A 19,599-nucleotide genomic window follows, 5' to 3' on the forward strand; every position below is an offset into this window, starting at 1 on the left:
TTTTGTGATAACCTTAACTATTACATTATAAGCAATTAGTTGTACCTATAAAATATATTTGTATTTATAATTTTAATTTAATACTTTCAATCTTAGGTTAAGTTATTATCTAGATACAATAATTATTTCCTATCAAATAAATATTGATTTGTATTTCAACTGTCTAAGGCAGGATTATCCCATTGTCACACAATTTTAAAACCTATGAAGCATTCTTTATAAATGTATAATCTCTTAACTTGGGGGACGGAGTGGCCGAGTGGATAACGCGTCAGTCGCAACGCGCACCGTCGCCGGTTCGAATCTCGGTCACGGGTGGCACTTCTCTCCGGGCAGTCACGGTGTCTGGAGAGAGAGGCCGCCATCCCCCAACCGGGTATGGCAGAAACCTACGGGTGCCCACTAGAAATTCTGCCAAACAAACACACACGTGTTCCATAACCCTACAGTAACCCAACAGTCCCAAAAACCCTACAGTACCACAACCTACAGCTAATGGCCTCAGTTGCCGAAGCTTAAGATCAAAAAAAAAAAAAAAAAAAAAAAAAATCTCTTAACTTGTTTATTGGACTCCACACATTTAAACTAAATATTATTAAACTTTAAATGGCATATGCTAAAATTCAATATTCATAAACAAGAGTGAGTTTATAGAATTGATTTTGGGATGGGATATAAGTTTTAGTTTTATTATATTATAAATTAAATGAGGTAGATAAATGATTTTATAATGGTTTTCGTAAACAATAAAATAAAATAAAATAAAATGTATTGTTCATAAAATAAAGTATGTTTTTTTTCTAGCTAAAATGTCTAGCGTGTCTTTGGAATCAATATTGTCCCAAAAAAATGTGCATTATTCAGAATTTGTTTTGCACAAAAGGATTTTATTTAGGGAATTTTTGGGTTTTTTTTAAGACATTTTTTGGGTTTTTTTTGAATTCCAAGTCTCATTGTGTAATTTACAAATAAAATTATCATTAACAAAATTGACATACACCAAGTCTTTATTTATTCTGTGTTTAAAAGTAAGAAGGTATAAAGTTTAGGCGGTTAAAAATGACATCAGAAATCGTAAGTTTAAGTTTATATCAGTTTTTTCTTTTAACTGTAATAATAGTTAACCATTGCCCACTAATTTTTATTTTAAAATTTTAAAAACTTGCAATATTTTATAGCAAAGTGCTCACGAGAATTTAATTACGGTGATTTAAAAAAAAAAAAGGCTCGGGGGATAATTCCTACTATTAAGCCAATGAAACCTTATCAAAATATTTGTATTAACTTCTATGAAGACAAAAAGGAAGTAGAAACTCTGTGAACAACCATAATAATTCCATCTACTGAAACCTTCACCAAGGTTGATCGATAGAATCTATAAAAAAAATAAAAGCATTTAGTTCTAACATAATTTTAACTTATATGGTATGATTTATTATGTATGATACAAAATATGATATTATAATCTAAGTAACGTCTTTTGTGACATTTTAATTGATTTCAAAGTAAAATTTTAAATATGTCATATTGTTGATTATCATAATGTTATACATATTTTAGTACTTGCCTACTTGCTGTTGTAATGAATCATATTGTTGATAATTTTGTAGATATTAGGGACAATTTTTGTATAGTACAACCATAATCACGGATTTGAATTTTTCAACTTCTTGTGCTTCAAATTAACTGATCTTTCATATTGGCTTACACATAGACATATAAATTTCGTGTTGACTAGATGATAATATTAATTCCTAAATATTTTGATCAATTTATTAGCATAAATAACATTAGTAGGAAGCAATGAAGTACAAAAATATTATATTTAATATACCTTAGGAACATTTTTTTTTTCATTTTTTAGTTGATGTAGTAAATTGTCTAATTTCTTTATTTTTTTTCTCAAGTCTACTGTTTGTCTATATAAAAACTTAATTTGTTTGTTTTGCTTATTCACAGTTGACTGCGAAGCTATCCAATATTTTAATCTATTATTTGGGCTATCAATATCACTTGGGTGTTTAAAATCACCCATAAAACACTTTCTTTTACTGAAACAATAAAATATTTTATATAGAATCATGTGGGCAAAAATATATATGCTTTTATACAACTCACTTATTTGGTCTTAATAATTTTTCTCCATCTTTGCCTTGTACAAGCACACTTGGAATTTCATTTCTATTTTGGATAGTGGGTAAAGGTGAAATTGTACTTGCACTTTGAACAGTAGCTTTTGGCAATACAATATTTTTTATTAAGGTGTCTACTGGAACTATAATTAAATACAATCAAATCATAGTAAGTAGTAGGTACTCAGTTTTAAATACAAAATTATATTGTTTAGCATACGAGGTATAGAAGGTGGTACAACGGGTAGTTCAGCATATAAATCTGACGGTGATAATGTAACAACTTCTTCTGCATCATGATCAGGAATACAGTTTGATTCCTTATTTGACTTGTTAAATAATGATCTACGGATATCTACAAACATAATTTGTTAATATTTTATTTTGATACCTGGATATCAAGTACCTATGCTAATAAATAACTTACTTTGGTTCATAATACTAGGGATAGAATTTTTTTTTAAACGTTTTGTTAGATAAGCGCTGGTAGGTGTAATTTCATAATCCAAATCGGATAAAAAATGTAGCCCACAAACAGTGATACAACGACTTGTTGGCACAAACAGAGGATTGTATTTCTTGAGGAATGTAACCCATGCTTCACGAATTTCGCCCTTAGGAAGTCTAATTTAGAAGAACATCATAAGAGTTAATTGATAAATAAAAACTTGTGACAAACATCTACTCTACATACCAAAACATAAGTTTTAGAACTTATAATCAAAATGCAAGATCAAAATGTTGCTAATAAAATACCTGTGAAACTTAATACCTTGACCAGCTCTGGATTTACAGCCTTTAACTGAACAAGTAGTGACCATTTTTATGTAACTCAAACAAAATAGTAAGAACAAATTAGCATTAAAATATTAAATACGTCAAAATTATAAACTGATAAATTATTGAAAATATAGTTTGAAAACAATAAAAAACATAATTGATTACAATATTAAAAACCCTGAATATAATGCCTTGATAAAAAGTTATAATCTCTTAGCCTGATAAAAACCATGGAATGCAGAATATATCATTAAATACAAATATTCAAGCAGTAACCTCAAAATTCAAATGACAAATATAACTCCCAAGATTTTCAAGGGAGAAACTGGGGTGTATTATTAATACATATCAGATCAATTATTTTGAGCTTTTGAGAAGGTACCCTTGCGACTTGCATTAAACATGCTTTACGTACCAACCCGTATCAATAGGCTCAATTTTTTTTAGGGGATGGGAGGGCTTGGGTATGCTTATCACTTCCAGTTTTCTCATTGTAATTGTGCCCCTGCCCGTATCGGACTCTGACTTCGATACGAGCCGGCACCTAGGTACGTAACTATTGAACTATTCCTCATCGATGGGTATAGAATTTTCCTTTTTGAAAATCTTAAATAACATTGGTTATTTATATAATAAAATAAACAATTAGTAGGTATTTTGTTTTTACAAACTATACAGTCATTAAACATAATAGAAGCAACTAGGTTTTCTTTAAATTATATAATTTTTATTATTTTACTGTTTTTTTTTTCATTTTGAGTTATTTAATTATTAAGTATTCACAGGGAAGTTATATTATTGAAAATAATGAAATTTCTAAAATTTCTATTGATCATTAAATGTGGCTTTTTAATTTTATACCTGATTTTATTCGTAAGCAAAAAAATTATTACTTTTTTTTCCAATCAAAGTTTAATTGGAAAACTAAGGTAAGCTTTTCTGAAAAATAACATTATCCGTGTGGTATGTTGGTTTTTTTACGATAATTCAATTTTCTAGCTGGTTATGCTTATGTATATGACGTAAATTAAAAATGATCATAATTCATTTAAAAATTGATCTATCGTAAAAAACAAACATACAAACACAGATAATGTTCTTACCATCAAGTTTTATAAAAGGTCCATCCATCCTAATTTTTAAATTAGCAAAGCTATTTTTATACATGTGATCGGCTGAACGTAAATTTGGTATATTACGGAACTTGTAAGACGGAGACAACAAATGCTAGTATTACGTCTTCTTAACAATATAGAATTATGTGCAATAACTTTGTATATTTAAGCCATCGTGGTGCAAACTGCAAAGCAATAATAAAGGCATAAAGTATGAAACGTTAAAACCATGACAACATTTTGTCATGCATGATCGCATGAATGCCATGAAACTATGAAAGCTCAATGCTCAGAGTAAATGCTTATTCTTTTAAAGTTTATAATTTATAAGCTAATTGTAAATATAATCTATGGACTAAATACTAATAGACCATGGACTACGGTTCAAACAAATCCCCAAAAAGAACTAAAATACTCCTCAAAATACTCCTGAGCCGTGCCAAGGGGAGCATTTAATTAATGTTTAAATTGGGGCACCAATGTAAGTTAACACAAACTGCTCCTCCAAGTGACTACAATACAAATATATACCTATATGTAGACATACAAATATTATTCAATTATTACTATTTTTGTCAAATTTTTTACCTACACGCGTATGTACTTTACGCAATTAATATAGAAATAATTATAAGGGCTGATAAAAAAATGGAACTTAAGATCCTCATTGTTTATACGACTGTACCTATTAATATAATATTATAGTCTATACTAAATAAAACAATTGATTATATTATACATATTATAAGTACCTACTTATTAACTTAATATTATTTATTAATTAATATTTTGAAGAAAATTACTAGGTACTAAAATAAAAACTAAAAATTAACATTTATAAGTAGTTAATACATATAATATTTTTATATACCTACCGACTAAATATATTATAATAATATAAAATATTAATTCTAGTGTGTTAGAAATAATGACACAATGTACATTGATATATTTTAATTTTGACGAAATAAACTTGTGACGTTATTAATACCTACTAGAAAACCAAAAATTCATCAAAATCTTGAAAATTTGCAAATTATTTTGTAGCTAAAAATGTATAAAATGTTCAATTTTAAATTTTGTGTGGAACGATGAATCTATTGATTTTACAATATTATTTTTATTTATTTGTGGGTGTACACGATAAGCAGTCAAAATAATGCTTTGATTTTCAACTTCAATATTTTTGTTAATATACTTGGCGCATTCGAAAGGTTAAAATTTCAATACAAAAAGAAATTAAGGAAATAATGGAATTTCTGTCGGCTAGTTCTTCGTAAACTTTTGTTGTTTACATTACCATTTTCCATACAACATTAAATTTTAAAATATTTTGATTATTTTTTAGCCATTTAAAGATAGGTATATGAAAAATGTTAAAATTTATTTTAGCTTTTTTCATTTATTGTTGATGAATACTATTTGCTAGGTCAAAATACTTGAAAACTAAATACATGGTTAAGAAATCCACAGTAAATTTTTATGAGCGTCTTAAGTTTTTCGACATTGGATTTTCAGCCGTATATTTAAGTATTTTGTTTTATAATAATAAACGGGTTTGAAACCCTTTTGAAAATGTATGCATATTACATAATTACAAAACATTCATAACAAAGAAAAAAGTTTGATTATAAATAATGATAGATAAATAAGGTTAATTAGATTAGGTCGCTGAAGTTGATAAATATAAAAAACGAAATTTTAGATACATATTATAAACAACAGCTTTGGATGTCACATACATTATTTAAACTAAATAGCCATAAGACGGTACAATAAGATATCATATTTATATTTTAATCTTATTTTCCAAATAGTTATACATTTTGAAACTCACTGAGCTGTGTATAATCACTTTGATCACAGCCGATAATATAAAATATTATTTTCATAACAGTTATATGAGATTCTGTGATCAGAGGTAAGGAACGGGTATTTTAGAATAGGATCGAAAAAAAAATTTCATTTTTAATAGTTATGATTTATTATATCGTAATATATAATGTTGGCAAATATAGTCTCTATACCGGAAATCCGTTTTTACATCATAGAAATTTATTGAGTGCATAATATTCTACTCTTAACATAAAAAAAAAAACGAATCACCATTACAAATATTATCAATCACTTTATGTATAAGTAATTAAAACTTAAAAATAATTATAATTTAGTGTCGTAAGATATTCTAAGAAGTATATAGCCAAAGTGTATATATAAACACAATGAACACAACTTATACAACAAGATTTATAAAATAATAAATAATATATTTTCAAGATGTTTCTTACGAATATGACTACTAATTAATCCGTAATAAAAAAAAAAAAAACAAAACAAAACAAATATTTTATTCTCATCATTCTTTGAGAGATTAAAGTTTCATGACGGACTTACAAGTTGAAATCGATCAATATCAACACGAAAAATACCTATTAATAATATAGTGCAAATATGAATTATGTAAAAATGATCAACCCTGTCTATTTAAGCAAAAAAAAAAGGATTTGTCATTTATCTTATTTAAGTTTTATGTTATCGTCATAAACAACAACAAATGAAAGTAATTTTTAAAACATAATCGTCGAGACATATATTTACTTATCATATATATATATATATATATATGTATGTATAAATGTGGTTACTTAAATACAATCAATATTATAATATTATATATTATTTTACTTGTGTCTTAATAACACAGTTGAAATTATAGATATCGATGAATAGAGCAAAGGATAAACAGATTTATGTACCTAAGTTTATTATTATTATTATTATGTAATATAAAAAAAAAAAACAAAAAACAATAGCATGAATAAAAGAAATGCACTTTAATGTAGAAACTTACAGAAGAACATTCAGTATTTTTTTTTAATAATATGCGTTCTTGGTTCTAATTCAAACGCCATTATTTTTATTTTTATCGACAAATTGGGTCACATAATATAGAGCTTATACAAAAAACAAAAAAAAAATAATAATGTTAACTTACACATTATTATTATTATTAATAATAATATAAACCTTAAAACTTTTCTTTGATCACTATTATAAAAAGAAAAAAAATAGAATAATAAAAAGAAAACATCTCAATAAAATAACAATATGATACACAAATATGATTTAGTTGGAGAAAAAAAAAATCCGAGACGTTTTTTTCATTGGTCGACATATTATATTATATTGCACCACTACGCAAAACTTTAGTAGCTTTCCGCATTTTTATAAATAAATAGAAATACGAATTTTTTTCACATCAGTCTTTCCATTTCCCCCAGATTTGTTAAAGATGCCACAGAAAAATATATCTAAAACACATTTTCCTTTTATTTTGTTTTGTTTATCGTTTTAAATAAATCCCTTAAAATCTAAATTAGGGAACATCGCGCTATACATCGTTTAACAAATATCACAGATCGAGTATTATTATTTTTTACAATATAAATTAATAAGACAAATAAAAATTAATATCATAATGTTAATTTTATCGAGTTTTATACAATTTACATGGACTTGTTATAAAAAATTGACCCTTGGCAAAAAGAAAAAAAGGAACTCATTCGAATTGTCTAAATATCCGTATAAAACACAATTTTTTATACTTTTTTAAGACTAGTTTAAATATTTTATTTTAGGTTAGGAAGTAACCATATTTTGTCAATATATATATTATGCATTTCTTCTGGATGTTTCAAGTTTACCGTGCATTTCAAAAGAAAGTATTAGATTATAATAATAGATAATTAGCAATAAAGTTAACTTTATTAGTTAAATTTGGAATGTGACTTCATTTTGCAATTAAACACTGGAAGAAAAAAAAAATTAGCCCCTAAATCCAAAAAATTTTTATAAGAAGTCACAATCATTAATTATATATGCTTTATGTTTAGTTTACTGTTGGACTGATTGTGGTTGGCCATAGTATGGATAACCTGCTTGCGGCACGGTAGCGTAACCATTTGGAAACGCTTCTTGAGTAGCTGCCGGGGGGCGGTTCTGCTGGAAGAACTTGTGTGTAAGTAGGGGCTGTATGGAAGCATCACCAGTATTATTCATCACATACTGTGGTGGCAGGGTACTTGCATACATGTCAGCCATATTAGAGAACTGACGTTGTTGGTTGAAGCGGTTTGGCTGATAGTTGGCACGTGGATTATTAGTATAGCCATTTTGACCACGGTTATAACCGACGGTGTTCTGTAATTTATTTAAAAAATGTATTAGGACTGAGATTTGGTTTCACTAATTTATGTAGTAGTAGTAAACTGATAGCAAATAAAAACTAAAACAGATATCTGTTGATTCATAATTTACACCATACCTGACTCTGTCCGTATTTTTGACCAGGATTTCCATTATATTGTTGTGTTTGATATTGTGGGTTTTGGAACTTGGGAACATTACGAGGAATACTGCCTGTTCCTGATTGGTATGCTCCATTTTTATGTTCATTATTGTAACCTTTATTTTGATAGTTTTGACCATTACCAAAGGTTCCACCATTAGCATAGTTGGTGGCTCCATTACTATAACTGTTAAAGTTATTTCCATAGCCTCCACCTCCTCCATAACCAGATCCATTGGTGTAGTTAGGATTTGCGGTTCTAGCATTATTTGATTGTCCATAAGGGGATTGAGTAGCTAGTGGTGTGTTTACATCACGATAACGATTGGTCCACTTAGCCCGACCTAATAAATCAAAGATATAAAAATAATGTTTTATTTCAAAACATTTTGTACCTATCTAGACTTTTTAAAAACTAACTCTTGCTGCTACAAACATACCATTCACTGCTAGTTTAATAAGTTACATATAATTTGATAACTGATCTATATCTAGTAAAATTAAAATAATCTATTCGAGAAGGACTGGTCCCATTAGAAAAGTGCAAATGGGGCTAATTAAATCCTCAATTATTACTATTACGACCAAATTTAAATCAAGATTTGAAAAAAAATAACATTGATAAATCATGTTTAAGACGTTCATATTTTGTACACATAAATAACGTGTCACTAATATTTAGTTAGATGAAAATAAATTATGTTTGAGGAGGACTGGTCCCATTTGAAAAGTACAAAGGGGGCTAATTAAATCCTCAATTATTACTATTACGACAAAATTTATATCAAGATTTGAAAAAAAATGACATTGATACACTATAATTGTCGTTAAAATCATTATCTATAAATACTGAGTATTTTTAATATTTAATGTGATAAAAATAAATCATATTTGAGGAGGACTGGTCCCATTTGAAAAGTACAAAGGGGGCTAATTAAATCCTCAGTTATTACTATTACGACACAAAATGTACATCAACAGTTTGTAAAGCATTGAGAAATTATATTTGTGTCGTTGAAAAATGTCAATACCTACATTTATATTTAATACATTAAGTTTTTAAGAGACCTAGTAATAGTTAAGAAAATTGAAATATGTGTTTTGCCTATCCTAGCTGCAATAGGAATATGGGTCATGGGCAAGCCAGTTTTTGAGACAGCAATTTTATGATATACATACTTGACATATGATTTTTTGCCATATTTGCCATTTCAATGAGTTCTTCTGGGACTACTTGATGAGCTTCTTCCAAAATCGAAATGAGATCTTTGGCTTGTCGCATGTTATTTGTGGAAAAGAATGTATAAGCAATGCCTGCTTGTTTAGAACGACCAGTTCTGCCAATTCTGTGTACATAATCTTCAGAAGAGTTGGGGTAATCAAAATTGATTACATATTTCACATCATCAACATCTAATAGACAAATTATGTTAGAATTTTAAACATTTTATAGTGAAAAAGACTATTAAATTTACCTAATCCTCGAGCAGCAACATCAGTGGCAACCAAAATTGGTGATTTACCATTTCTAAATTCATTCAATACATGATCTCGGTCTTGCTGGGATTTATCACCATGCATAGATGTCGCTATATATCTATTAACATAAAGTAAAATTATTGGTACATTATTAAGTGTAAATTTTTAATTTTATAGAGGTACCCTTCATTTTTTATTTGTCTAGTCAGCTCATCAACTTTCTTTTTCTTTTCTACAAAGATAATGGCTTTAAATCCAGGTTCATTAGATATTTTCATTAAAAGATCAAACAATTTATAATCTTTTTCATGATCTTCACAAACTTCAATTAACTGTTGAATATTATGGTTGGCAGCAAGTTCCAAAGACCCAACATTGATTTGAATGTAGTCGACTAGGAAATCTGCAGCTAATGCTTGAACCTCTTTTGGCCAAGTTGCAGACCACATTAATACTTGTCGGTCAGGCTATAATAATAATTCAAGAACCAATATAAAAACACACAATATAAATACAATGGAAATATAAAAAATATATTATTTATTTACCCTTATCTGTTCAATGATTTTTCGAATTTGAGGTTCAAATCCCATATCTAACATTCTGTCAGCTTCATCAAGTACTAAATAAGTCACACGTTTTAAATTTGTGGACCCACGTTCTAAGAAATCAATTAACCGCCCTGGAGTAGCAATTACAATTTCAACACCATTTTGTAAATCATGAGCTTGAGGACCTTTAGGAGTGCCACCAAAAATGCAAGTGTTGCGAATACTTGAGCTAAACATTTTTGCAACACTTTGTATTTGTTGGGCTAACTCTCTTGTTGGAGCCAGTACTAGAGCAATAGGTCCATCTCCACGTTGAAGTGGCTCTTGATTACTAATGTGCACTGCTGCTGGTAACATGTACTAAGAATATTTGTTTGATTAATAAAAATTAAAGTTTTAATACTTTTAAAAATATATACATACCGCTAATGTTTTTCCAGAACCTGTCTGAGCAATACCAACAAGATCGCGACCACTTAATGCTATTGGCCATCCTTGAGCTTGAATCGCAGTGGGTTCAGAAAATCCTTGTTTTTTTAACTCTTGAACAACACTCTCAGGAAAATTACCTTCAATAAAGAATTGACTAGGATCAGGGACATTAGCTCCACGAATTGTGATAGCTTTGTCGACACGATATAAATTTACTTCATCTGGACTCCTAAAAAAAACGGAAAGCATTTTTGTCTCATACATCACAATATACAACTAAAAGTACTTGAGAAACCAAAAATAAAAATTTACCTGCTGACAGTATCTACATGTGGAGCATAAAAATCTTTTTTGAATGGTTGAAGAGGTTCACGACTCCAGTTTGGTTTTCTCAATAATTCGCCAGGTGCTTTATTCATTGGTTTAAACATTGCACCACCAAAATCTGCATTTTCTGTGTTGCCATTTTGAGATTTCCAAAATTGATTGCCATAACCTTGATTTTGGGCTGTACGTGGTTGTTGATACCTTTAGTGATAAAAATAGTAGTAAGAAAACATTCATTATTTTTGTATTCTTTGAGATATTGTAATAGGTACATGTTTACTAATGAGAATAAATAAATAGTAAATATGAATCTCTTAAAGGCATTGCATAACTATAAATGATCAAAATAAACTAATTTTAAAGGGGAATGCCATAAACCATTTAAAAATAGACTGATAATTAAATAATTAACTTTTGATTAAAAATAATAAATTTTTATTTAAATTGAAATGAAAGTAAATCATTTAAATTTTAAGACTCAACAGTTCATTTTAAATCCTAAATAATTGAATAGTAGGAAATCATAACCAGCTGGAAATGAATAGGTAAATATATTTTGAAACTAGCAAAGGAATCTCAAAAGATATAGTTATGACAAATGTGCTAAATCAAAAATTACAGTTGGAATATAATTTTTTAAATACCCAATATCCTTACATCATTTATTATACCTAGTACAACTAATCTATTTATTAAATTGTGATCATAAAATAATAATTTATTAGTAGCTCAGAAAATAAAAAACGATATTAAGGTAAGTACTATCTGCCCTACTTGCCTATATTATATTAATTGCATAATATAAAATCATTGGAAAGATAACCGAGGAGAATAGGTTAGATAATTGGAATTAAATAACTTTTAACTAAATTATTCAACATTTTTCTTAACAAATAATCAAGTCAGAATAAACTCTGGAACGTTAAAAATAATTTAATAATTAATAAGTATAAAATATAACACAATATCAGGTAGGAAAATAAAATAACCTCTACATTCTACAATACCACAATTCTAATTTTACAACAATATTATTTATAGATACTTATTGTATACTTTGTTGTTAAGTAACATTTAATAATATCATGGTCAGCATAGCATTAATAGTAATTTCTAATTATTCCACCGTACGTATTAACTATTAAGATAATCGATTTTTAACATTTTTAAATAGAAAAATAATTCAAATGTTGTAGGAGTCCAAACGGTTTTCAAATTATACTGTATAACTTAATTGGAATCCTTTGTATCACTCGACCTATCATACATGTATAGATACTACATTGTAAATCACGAAGCTATAAGGAGAACCGAGGGAAGCTGTAGCATTGAGTACCCCAAAACTATTGAAAAAAAAAAAAATAATAAACCCATATCTTCTTTCAGGCGAAATAAATTGTAGAGCAAACAAATGAAATTTCCAATTTAAAATAAAAAAGGGACGAAGTATATTTATTACACATGTAATTAATTACATTAAATCACAGACAATACGATGACGGTAGCGTGCTCGACGGGCGAGTTACATGCACGACAATTGAACCGACACCACGGCGTAATATTAAAATACTAATATTAATAATATTTTAAATTGTATATTATACTCACATTGGATAACCCGTGTTGTTATACATATCGTCGACGCCGTTTCTAACTGAATGGCTGAACTACTATTAGCCGACAAAGAACCGGACGGGGGACAGATATTAATATTAGGTATAATAGGTAAATATGCTCGTCTCGAATACAACGCGTCGTTTATCGGATTTATTGGAGACAAAGCGTCGACGGTCGAAGATAACTCACCGGGAATGGCGAAAAACGGACAGGGGGGGTTTTGTTCGGTCGGTTTTTCGGTTCACGCGCAGACTGACTGGTTTCGTTGCAAACAGACACGACGGAACGGGTATCGTTTTAAGACGGAGAAGCGGCCATGTTTGAAAGTAGTAAGTACGTCCGTCGTCCGCCGCTCGTTCGTTCGGGTTCGACGTACGTCGCGCTCTCGCCCCTGCGTACACCAGCGATCGCCTCCCGGTGACGTAACGCGATGGGTAATGGATGAAAAAATCAAGCGCCCTGCTCTTTTCTTCCATGACATTTTGTAAATTCAAGGGACGGTCGCTGAACAAGAAGTGATTCCCTTCATAGTTCATCCGTCCTCCGACCAGTCTAGGGACCGCCCCCTCGCCATCAAAGTACAGCTGATGTGTCAGCGTCTGTTATATACTTATCTGTGTTCTGTCCATTGATATTTAAATTTGCATCGCAATTTTCTACCAACGATGCCGCCGACTTTACCCTTTTTTCTCGGCCATATGTTTACGATGCACACTGATAACCCGTATCACCATTCACCAACATAACATAATGTAATGTAATTAGGGCGTACAATTTTTTTTCCTAACGTCGTTTTCTACTAAGTCTATACACCTACATTACTATTTACTTTATTTATATTTTTACGTTTTATCACCTCTCATTATTATTCAATTTTGTTTCTTTTCGAGTTTCGTAATACTGTTCATACCCAATTCTCTTCAGTAATCAATGTTCAAATCAAATATATCATAATGGTTTGTAACAATAATTGCTATTGACTTATATTGAAGTGATTAATTACAATGACTAATAACTTATAAGTAATATTCGAAATGTATTCAGCCATATTCTCACACAACCTATGATGTACCCCATAAGTACATATTAAATTTTTGTTGATACTCTTAAACACAAATATTACATTTGGACAATTTTCAAATCAAGGTGAAAAAAAAACGATTACCATCACCTATGCAATCAACAGTCATGTGTAATATTATTTGAACTTCAACAGCTTAGCCACGCTTAGTTTTTCTCCAATTTACTGTTAATGTAATTCATAACTGTAAATCATTGTTGCGTGTAGTATTCAAATAACTGTTATTATTTATTAGTAATGGTACCTAATATGTACAAATAAATTTCTTGTGGCGATATGTCTTATTGTCTTAGCCCACATCATTTAAGATACCTCTTTATTCTTTAGACAAACTCTTAATCCACATATCATATTTAGTATAGCTTAAGTATTTCCTTATGAATTACTATTTGAATTGGGCTTATATTTATGAATTTAACTACAGTTTCTTAAACTTTTAGTTCATTGATTTGGTATACTATCCTTAATGGCACCAGCTGAAGAAGAAAAAGATGTGCTGGGGTGCACATGCAACTTGGCCCCCTTTGATGTTCCTAACAAGTATTTTTCAAAGCCACATATTGAAGCATTTTTAAGAGGATTAAATAGTTTGCGAAAGAATAATGTTTTCTGTGATGTGCAACTTGTTTCCAAAGGATTTTGCATCAATGTATGAAGAAATTGAATTAACTATGTTATTTTCATTTTAAGATATACTTGCACTATTTACATATATAAATTAAATCATTGTTATAGGCACATAGAGCAATTTTGGCTGCCAGCAGTCCATATTTCTATGCTATGTTTACTAATGGATTATTGGAAGCAGGTAAAAAATCTATTGAACTTCCTTCAGTTTCTCCCAATGTACTTGAAACACTTGTTAACTTTATTTATTCAGGTAAGAATAAACACATATTATATGTACATAATGTTTATTGAATATAATAATTAATTCAATACTTGTAATTTAAGGAGAAATAAATATTTATCAAGAAAATGTAGAAGAACTAATGATAGCAGCAGATATGTTAGAACTCAATGATGCTGTAAGTTGTTGTACAGAATTCTTGAAAAGTGAATTAGATTCAACTAATGCTGTTGGATTACTTAGGTAACAATAAAAAATAATTTAATATATATTTAATTTGTATGTAATTTTATCAAGTTGTACTACATAATATGTATCATGCATAAAAAGGTTTGCGGATATGCATAATTTTTCTGTTCTACACAAATTATCAAAAGATTTTATATATGGAAATTTTGTTCAAATTTGTGAAGAAGATGAATTGGGTGATTTATCTAAAGATCAATTTATTAAGTTTCTCAATAGTGAATATCTTTGTGTAGATTCTGAACAACAGGTTAATACATTTTTGTTGTCCTTATTATTATATTTATTAGTATACTAAGTTTAGTTTTTATTTAGGTATTTCGTGCAGCTATGAAATGGATTAAACACGATCTCTCAGACCGACGTCGCTACATATTTGAAATTCTTTCATGCATACGTATACCTTTAATGAGTACCCAGTTTTTAGAACGTGAAATTAATGACAATACAGATGCAAGCTTGAGAGTTGCTTTACGTTCTATTTATACAGACATTGCCGAACGTATTGGTAATTTAGTAGCTTTACAAGTTGAACCACGGTTAGGAGCCAAAAAAGATATATATATATTAGGCGGGTCTAAAAGAGAAATATGTAGTGCCTGGTCTCGATATTCTGAGTCTACGTTTGAATCTGTTGTCAAATTCAACACTTTTAGGAAGTAAGTGATCTTTATTTTTTTTCAATTCATCATTGATGTATTTAATTTTATATTTTAGGGAATGGTGTGATATAAAACCAATGAATATTGGTAGAATAATGCCAGGAGTAGCCATAATGAATGGATGTATATATGTTGTTGGAGGCGAAAATGAATCACTTATCCTTTCAAATGGGGAATGCTATAATCCTATTGAAGATGAATGGACTTCTGTTGCTGGAATGACTGTCCCACGATGTGAATTTGGAATGGCTGCATTAAATGGATATTTGTATGCCATTGGCGGATGGGTTGGCGATGACATAGGTGGTTCTATTGAAATGTGAGTCTTATTTAAATTATTATTTAATTTAATAGGATTAAAATTATTAAGATTGACTTTTGTCTAGCTATTCCCCATCATTAAACCGATGGACAATGTGTAATAGCGTGCTACCTGAACCGCGGTTTAGTATGGGAGTCGTGTCATTTGAAGGTGTTAAAAATAATGATTTAATTATGTATTGAAACTAATTTGTTGCTATTATAATTAGGTTTGATATATATCGTGGGAGGGTGTACTCGCACTAAACGACATCTTCAAGACTTATTGAGTTATAATCCAGTGACAGGAGAATGGTCTATTTTGGCACCAATGTTGGTTCCACGTAGTCAAATGGGAGTTGCAGTTTTAGATAAACATCTCTATGTAGTTGGTGGTATTACCAGCAACAATGAGGTGTTAAATTTGGTTGAACAATATGACTTTGAAGAAGTAAGAATTGTTAGCAAAATATAGGCATGTAAAATGTTTTAATTCTTATATTTTGTTACAGAATACTTGGAGCTTTGTAACTCCAATGAAGGGTAAACGTGCAAGTCCAGCCGTTGCAGCTGCTGATGGAATGTTATATGTAATTGGTGGCGATATAACGCACACAATTAATTCATACCGGTCTCAAATTACTATTTCTACAGTTGAGAGATACAATAATTCAACTACACAATGGGAAGATCTACCATCACTCCCAGAATCCAGAAGTGAGGCTGGTGTCGCTGTATTGTAATTTATGAGCACAAATTCATCAGCGTACATATATTTTTTAATTTTTTAAAGGAATGTATGTATATTAATTATGTTTGTTGTTATCTACTATGTTTAAACAAGAACGCACACTTATTTGTTTTATACCTGGTCCTAATAATAAAAAACAATCAACTCAAAACATCAAAAATTTATTTAACCATCAAAATGAATAGATAACACTGCTGACTGCAATCATCGGTTTTGTACATGATGTCGTTTCCTGTTTTTTCTCCCATCATCTAATCTCTTGCGCTTTCCACCACTTTTCTTTTTTTCCCAATCTAGTTGTTTTTTTGAAGCATTGTCCCTTATTAATATGTCATCTCTTCCGCCAGATTTTTTTTTGCCAGCCGCATCCAACATTGCTGCAAACTTTTCTGCAGGCACAGCAAGATCTGCCAAGTTCTTGGATTTTCGTGGAACAACAAAATCATCATCATCATTGTCATCGTCACTTTCAGATTCCTCAATGGGCTTCTTAATTCTTTTAGATTTAGCTTCTTTCTCAAAACCACGGGAAAAATCATACTTTTTCTTCTTCTTAGCACCCATCATGCCGTCTAATAACTCATTGAAATCATCACTGTTAACACTATCAACGTCACTGAAACCATCTTCATCAGGATTTTCAACATGTTTTTTATTCTGTTTTGGTCTTTGTTTTAAATATTTGTATAAGAATACTTCATCTAATGGTATTTGTTTTTCTTCATGTCTTAAATATTCTTCACTTACTACAGACATGCTTTTTAACCCTTTAGGAGTATAATGTTTTCGAGAAGTACCAACCGATCTAAACAGTTCTTCGTTTTCTTCGCCTTGTCCTTGTCTCGGTTTTTTGGGGTTTTTAAATGAAAACCGATCAAGAAAATGTAATAAGGTAAAGTCTGCTAGAGGGTTGCCATCATAGTAAATAGATTTACCAGATATTATTCTATTTGCAAAAGTTGCAACAGTAGGATGATAGTGTCTACTTAAAGGAATAAGTTCAGCTAAAACTGCATGTTCACCTCCTGAAAATCTTGGATTTCTAGCAGTATAATCATAATAGTTTCTAATTTCTCTCTCCTTGGGCCCTTGCGGTAGCTGAGGTTCTTTTATTACTTGAGGAGCTTTAATGTGATGCCAAGAAGATTTTAGTGGTGTTTCAGCTGAATCTGTTAAATTGGATTGTACATCAAAATATTTTTCTTCTTCGATTTCTTCATTTTTAATTGTATCATTTAAAATAGGTACTGGTTTTGGAACAGTGTCAGTTGTAACATCTTCAAATATATGTTTACCAGTGATTCCTTTATGTTTTTTCATTAATCGCGACGACATACAAAATATTCCAGTTATTAAAGGAACTGGACAGTATAAGCACATCTGAAATATACGCTTCATAAAAGCAACCATACGTTCTGTACATTTATCATCCCAAATGGATTTGTAAATTAAGTGAATACATATAGCTTGATGTGACGTAGTGATCAATCTTTCATCAAATATTTTTTTATATAGTGCACTGTAGTATCTATCATTATTTTCCAATTGCCTGATTAACAACAAGGCTTGTAAAGATATGTTGAATGGAGCCAAATGGACAATCTTGTACATTGTTTGTATTTGTTCTGGTTGAATACCACTTCTTACATGAGGATACGATTTATTGACACCAACCAGTAAAGCTCCGATGAGTCGTGAATCAATTGCTCCAGTTTTCACACAAGCTTTAAAGAATGACAAGTAAAGTTCAATTACTTCCTTGGCCATTTCTTTAGTGTCAATTTGAGTCAAAAAACAAATGCCATAATATTGAGCTCTTTGATTGATATTTGAACGAAATAGTAACTTTCTGACTTCCTCAAAAATTGTTAGATTAAGATTTGATCGATGTTTCAAAACAAGACGCAATGTATACATAGCTTTCGATGCGACCTTATGAACTGTATCACCAAATTTATTCACGAGGTATTTAACAATCTGCATTTCACATTCAGTGCTATTGATTAATAATTTGTACATAGCTGAAATACTTTTTTCCCGATTTACCGGTACAGAGTCTAATCCAACAGTGCTTAGTGCTTCAACAAAACCAGAGTATAAATTTTTCAGTTTCTCTTCAAATAACCAAGAACTAAGCAACAGCTTACGCTGTTTCAAATCGTCCACCTTTGACAACTCGCTCAACGGCTGATGCTCAAAAGGTAACAGTTCGGTTTTCAACAATACTCTGGTGAACAATTCCGTTAAGGAATCAATTACGAGAGAACACTGTTGCTTTTTGCCAATTTTTACCATGTGTATGAGATTTTGCAATGCGGCAATGTTGTGCAACGGATCTTCTTGGATCTTTATGGTGAGCGCTGCGATCTTGTCAGAATACGTACCCTGTTTGGCGATCTCGGTGATCCATGACTTTTTTTGATCGGCCTGCGGCTGATGTTCCAATACTTTTTCCGCTTCGAATCGCAGGGCTTCGATTTCGGACGCCGAAAGTTTGGTGCAGTTACCGAACGTCGGTAGGTTTTCATACCATTTTGGCAAGTCGATGTCGTCAGCATCTGAGTCCGAGTAAAGTTGATCATAACCGTCATCGCGATCCAACTCGCTATCCGTCTCCGACGAACTCATACTTTTACCACGATCAACTACTTAATAGGTATAGAGAAAAATTGTTTTTTTTTTAAAGTTAAGTTAATTTGTATTTTGTAATTTGCTATAACTCTTAGAATAATTGTAGATCGTACCCGTATAATGCAATAAATAATAATGTATAATATTATATTTTGACATGATCATACCTAATGTTTAATATTTTCAATATTGTTATTTGTTATCCGATGTTCGAATTCAAGCATGAGTATTTTTTTGGTTACTTTACAGTGTGACATCCTGAACAAAAAACGATAAGTTTTTTGTTTGGAGATAAGA

The 19,599-nt window shown here is 30.1% G+C and overlaps 4 protein-coding genes across 6 annotated transcripts; 1 reads left to right on the plus strand and 3 right to left on the minus strand.

Annotated features, from left to right (window-relative positions):
- Window positions 1-1,467: 1,467 nt before the first annotated feature.
- LOC111038708 lies at window positions 1,468-3,063 on the minus strand. Its single transcript, XM_022321927.1, has 6 exons — window positions 2,889-3,063; window positions 2,560-2,756; window positions 2,353-2,487; window positions 2,119-2,275; window positions 1,835-2,051; window positions 1,468-1,754 (listed from the first exon to the last, which is right to left on the minus strand). Exons 1-6 carry the CDS (start codon window positions 2,951-2,953, stop codon window positions 1,695-1,697), a joined length of 831 nt encoding a protein of 276 aa, XP_022177619.1. The 5' UTR covers window positions 2,954-3,063; the 3' UTR covers window positions 1,468-1,694.
- Window positions 3,064-6,842: 3,779 nt separating this feature from the next.
- Window positions 6,843-13,155, minus strand: LOC111038713 (ATP-dependent RNA helicase dbp2-like). The gene is made up of 9 exons (XM_022321932.1): window positions 12,773-13,155; window positions 11,150-11,365; window positions 10,829-11,066; window positions 10,403-10,765; window positions 10,038-10,321; window positions 9,851-9,972; window positions 9,555-9,788; window positions 8,352-8,719; window positions 6,843-8,227 (listed from the first exon to the last, which is right to left on the minus strand). Exons 1-9 carry the CDS (start codon window positions 12,796-12,798, stop codon window positions 7,922-7,924), a joined length of 2,157 nt encoding a protein of 718 aa, XP_022177624.1. The 5' UTR covers window positions 12,799-13,155; the 3' UTR covers window positions 6,843-7,921.
- A 378-nt stretch (window positions 13,156-13,533) lies between these two features.
- On the plus strand, window positions 13,534-16,822 carry LOC111038714 (actin-binding protein IPP). Of its 3 annotated transcripts, none has more exons than XM_022321933.1 (10): window positions 13,534-13,737; window positions 14,303-14,511; window positions 14,598-14,742; window positions 14,817-14,955; window positions 15,043-15,208; window positions 15,274-15,617; window positions 15,676-15,939; window positions 16,007-16,092; window positions 16,151-16,371; window positions 16,433-16,822. In XM_022321933.1, exons 2-10 carry the CDS (start codon window positions 14,329-14,331, stop codon window positions 16,661-16,663), a joined length of 1,779 nt encoding a protein of 592 aa, XP_022177625.1. In that variant the 5' UTR covers window positions 13,534-13,737; window positions 14,303-14,328; the 3' UTR covers window positions 16,664-16,822. The 3 variants fall into 3 exon arrangements, with proteins under 3 accessions (XP_022177625.1, XP_022177626.1, XP_022177627.1); XM_022321934.1 differs by lacking the exon at window positions 13,534-13,737 and adding an exon at window positions 13,753-14,035; XM_022321935.1 differs by lacking the exon at window positions 13,534-13,737 and adding an exon at window positions 13,753-13,973.
- LOC111038711 (CCAAT/enhancer-binding protein zeta) lies at window positions 16,817-19,507 on the minus strand. The gene has a single exon (XM_022321930.1). It carries the CDS (start codon window positions 19,297-19,299, stop codon window positions 16,876-16,878), a length of 2,424 nt encoding a protein of 807 aa, XP_022177622.1. The 5' UTR covers window positions 19,300-19,507; the 3' UTR covers window positions 16,817-16,875.
- Window positions 19,508-19,599: the final 92 nt, after the last annotated feature.

The sequence above is a fragment of the Myzus persicae genome, unplaced genomic scaffold (assembly GCF_001856785.1).
Source record: "Myzus persicae strain clone G006 unplaced genomic scaffold, MPER_G0061.0, whole genome shotgun sequence".
NCBI classification, from domain to species: domain Eukaryota; kingdom Metazoa; phylum Arthropoda; class Insecta; order Hemiptera; family Aphididae; genus Myzus; species Myzus persicae.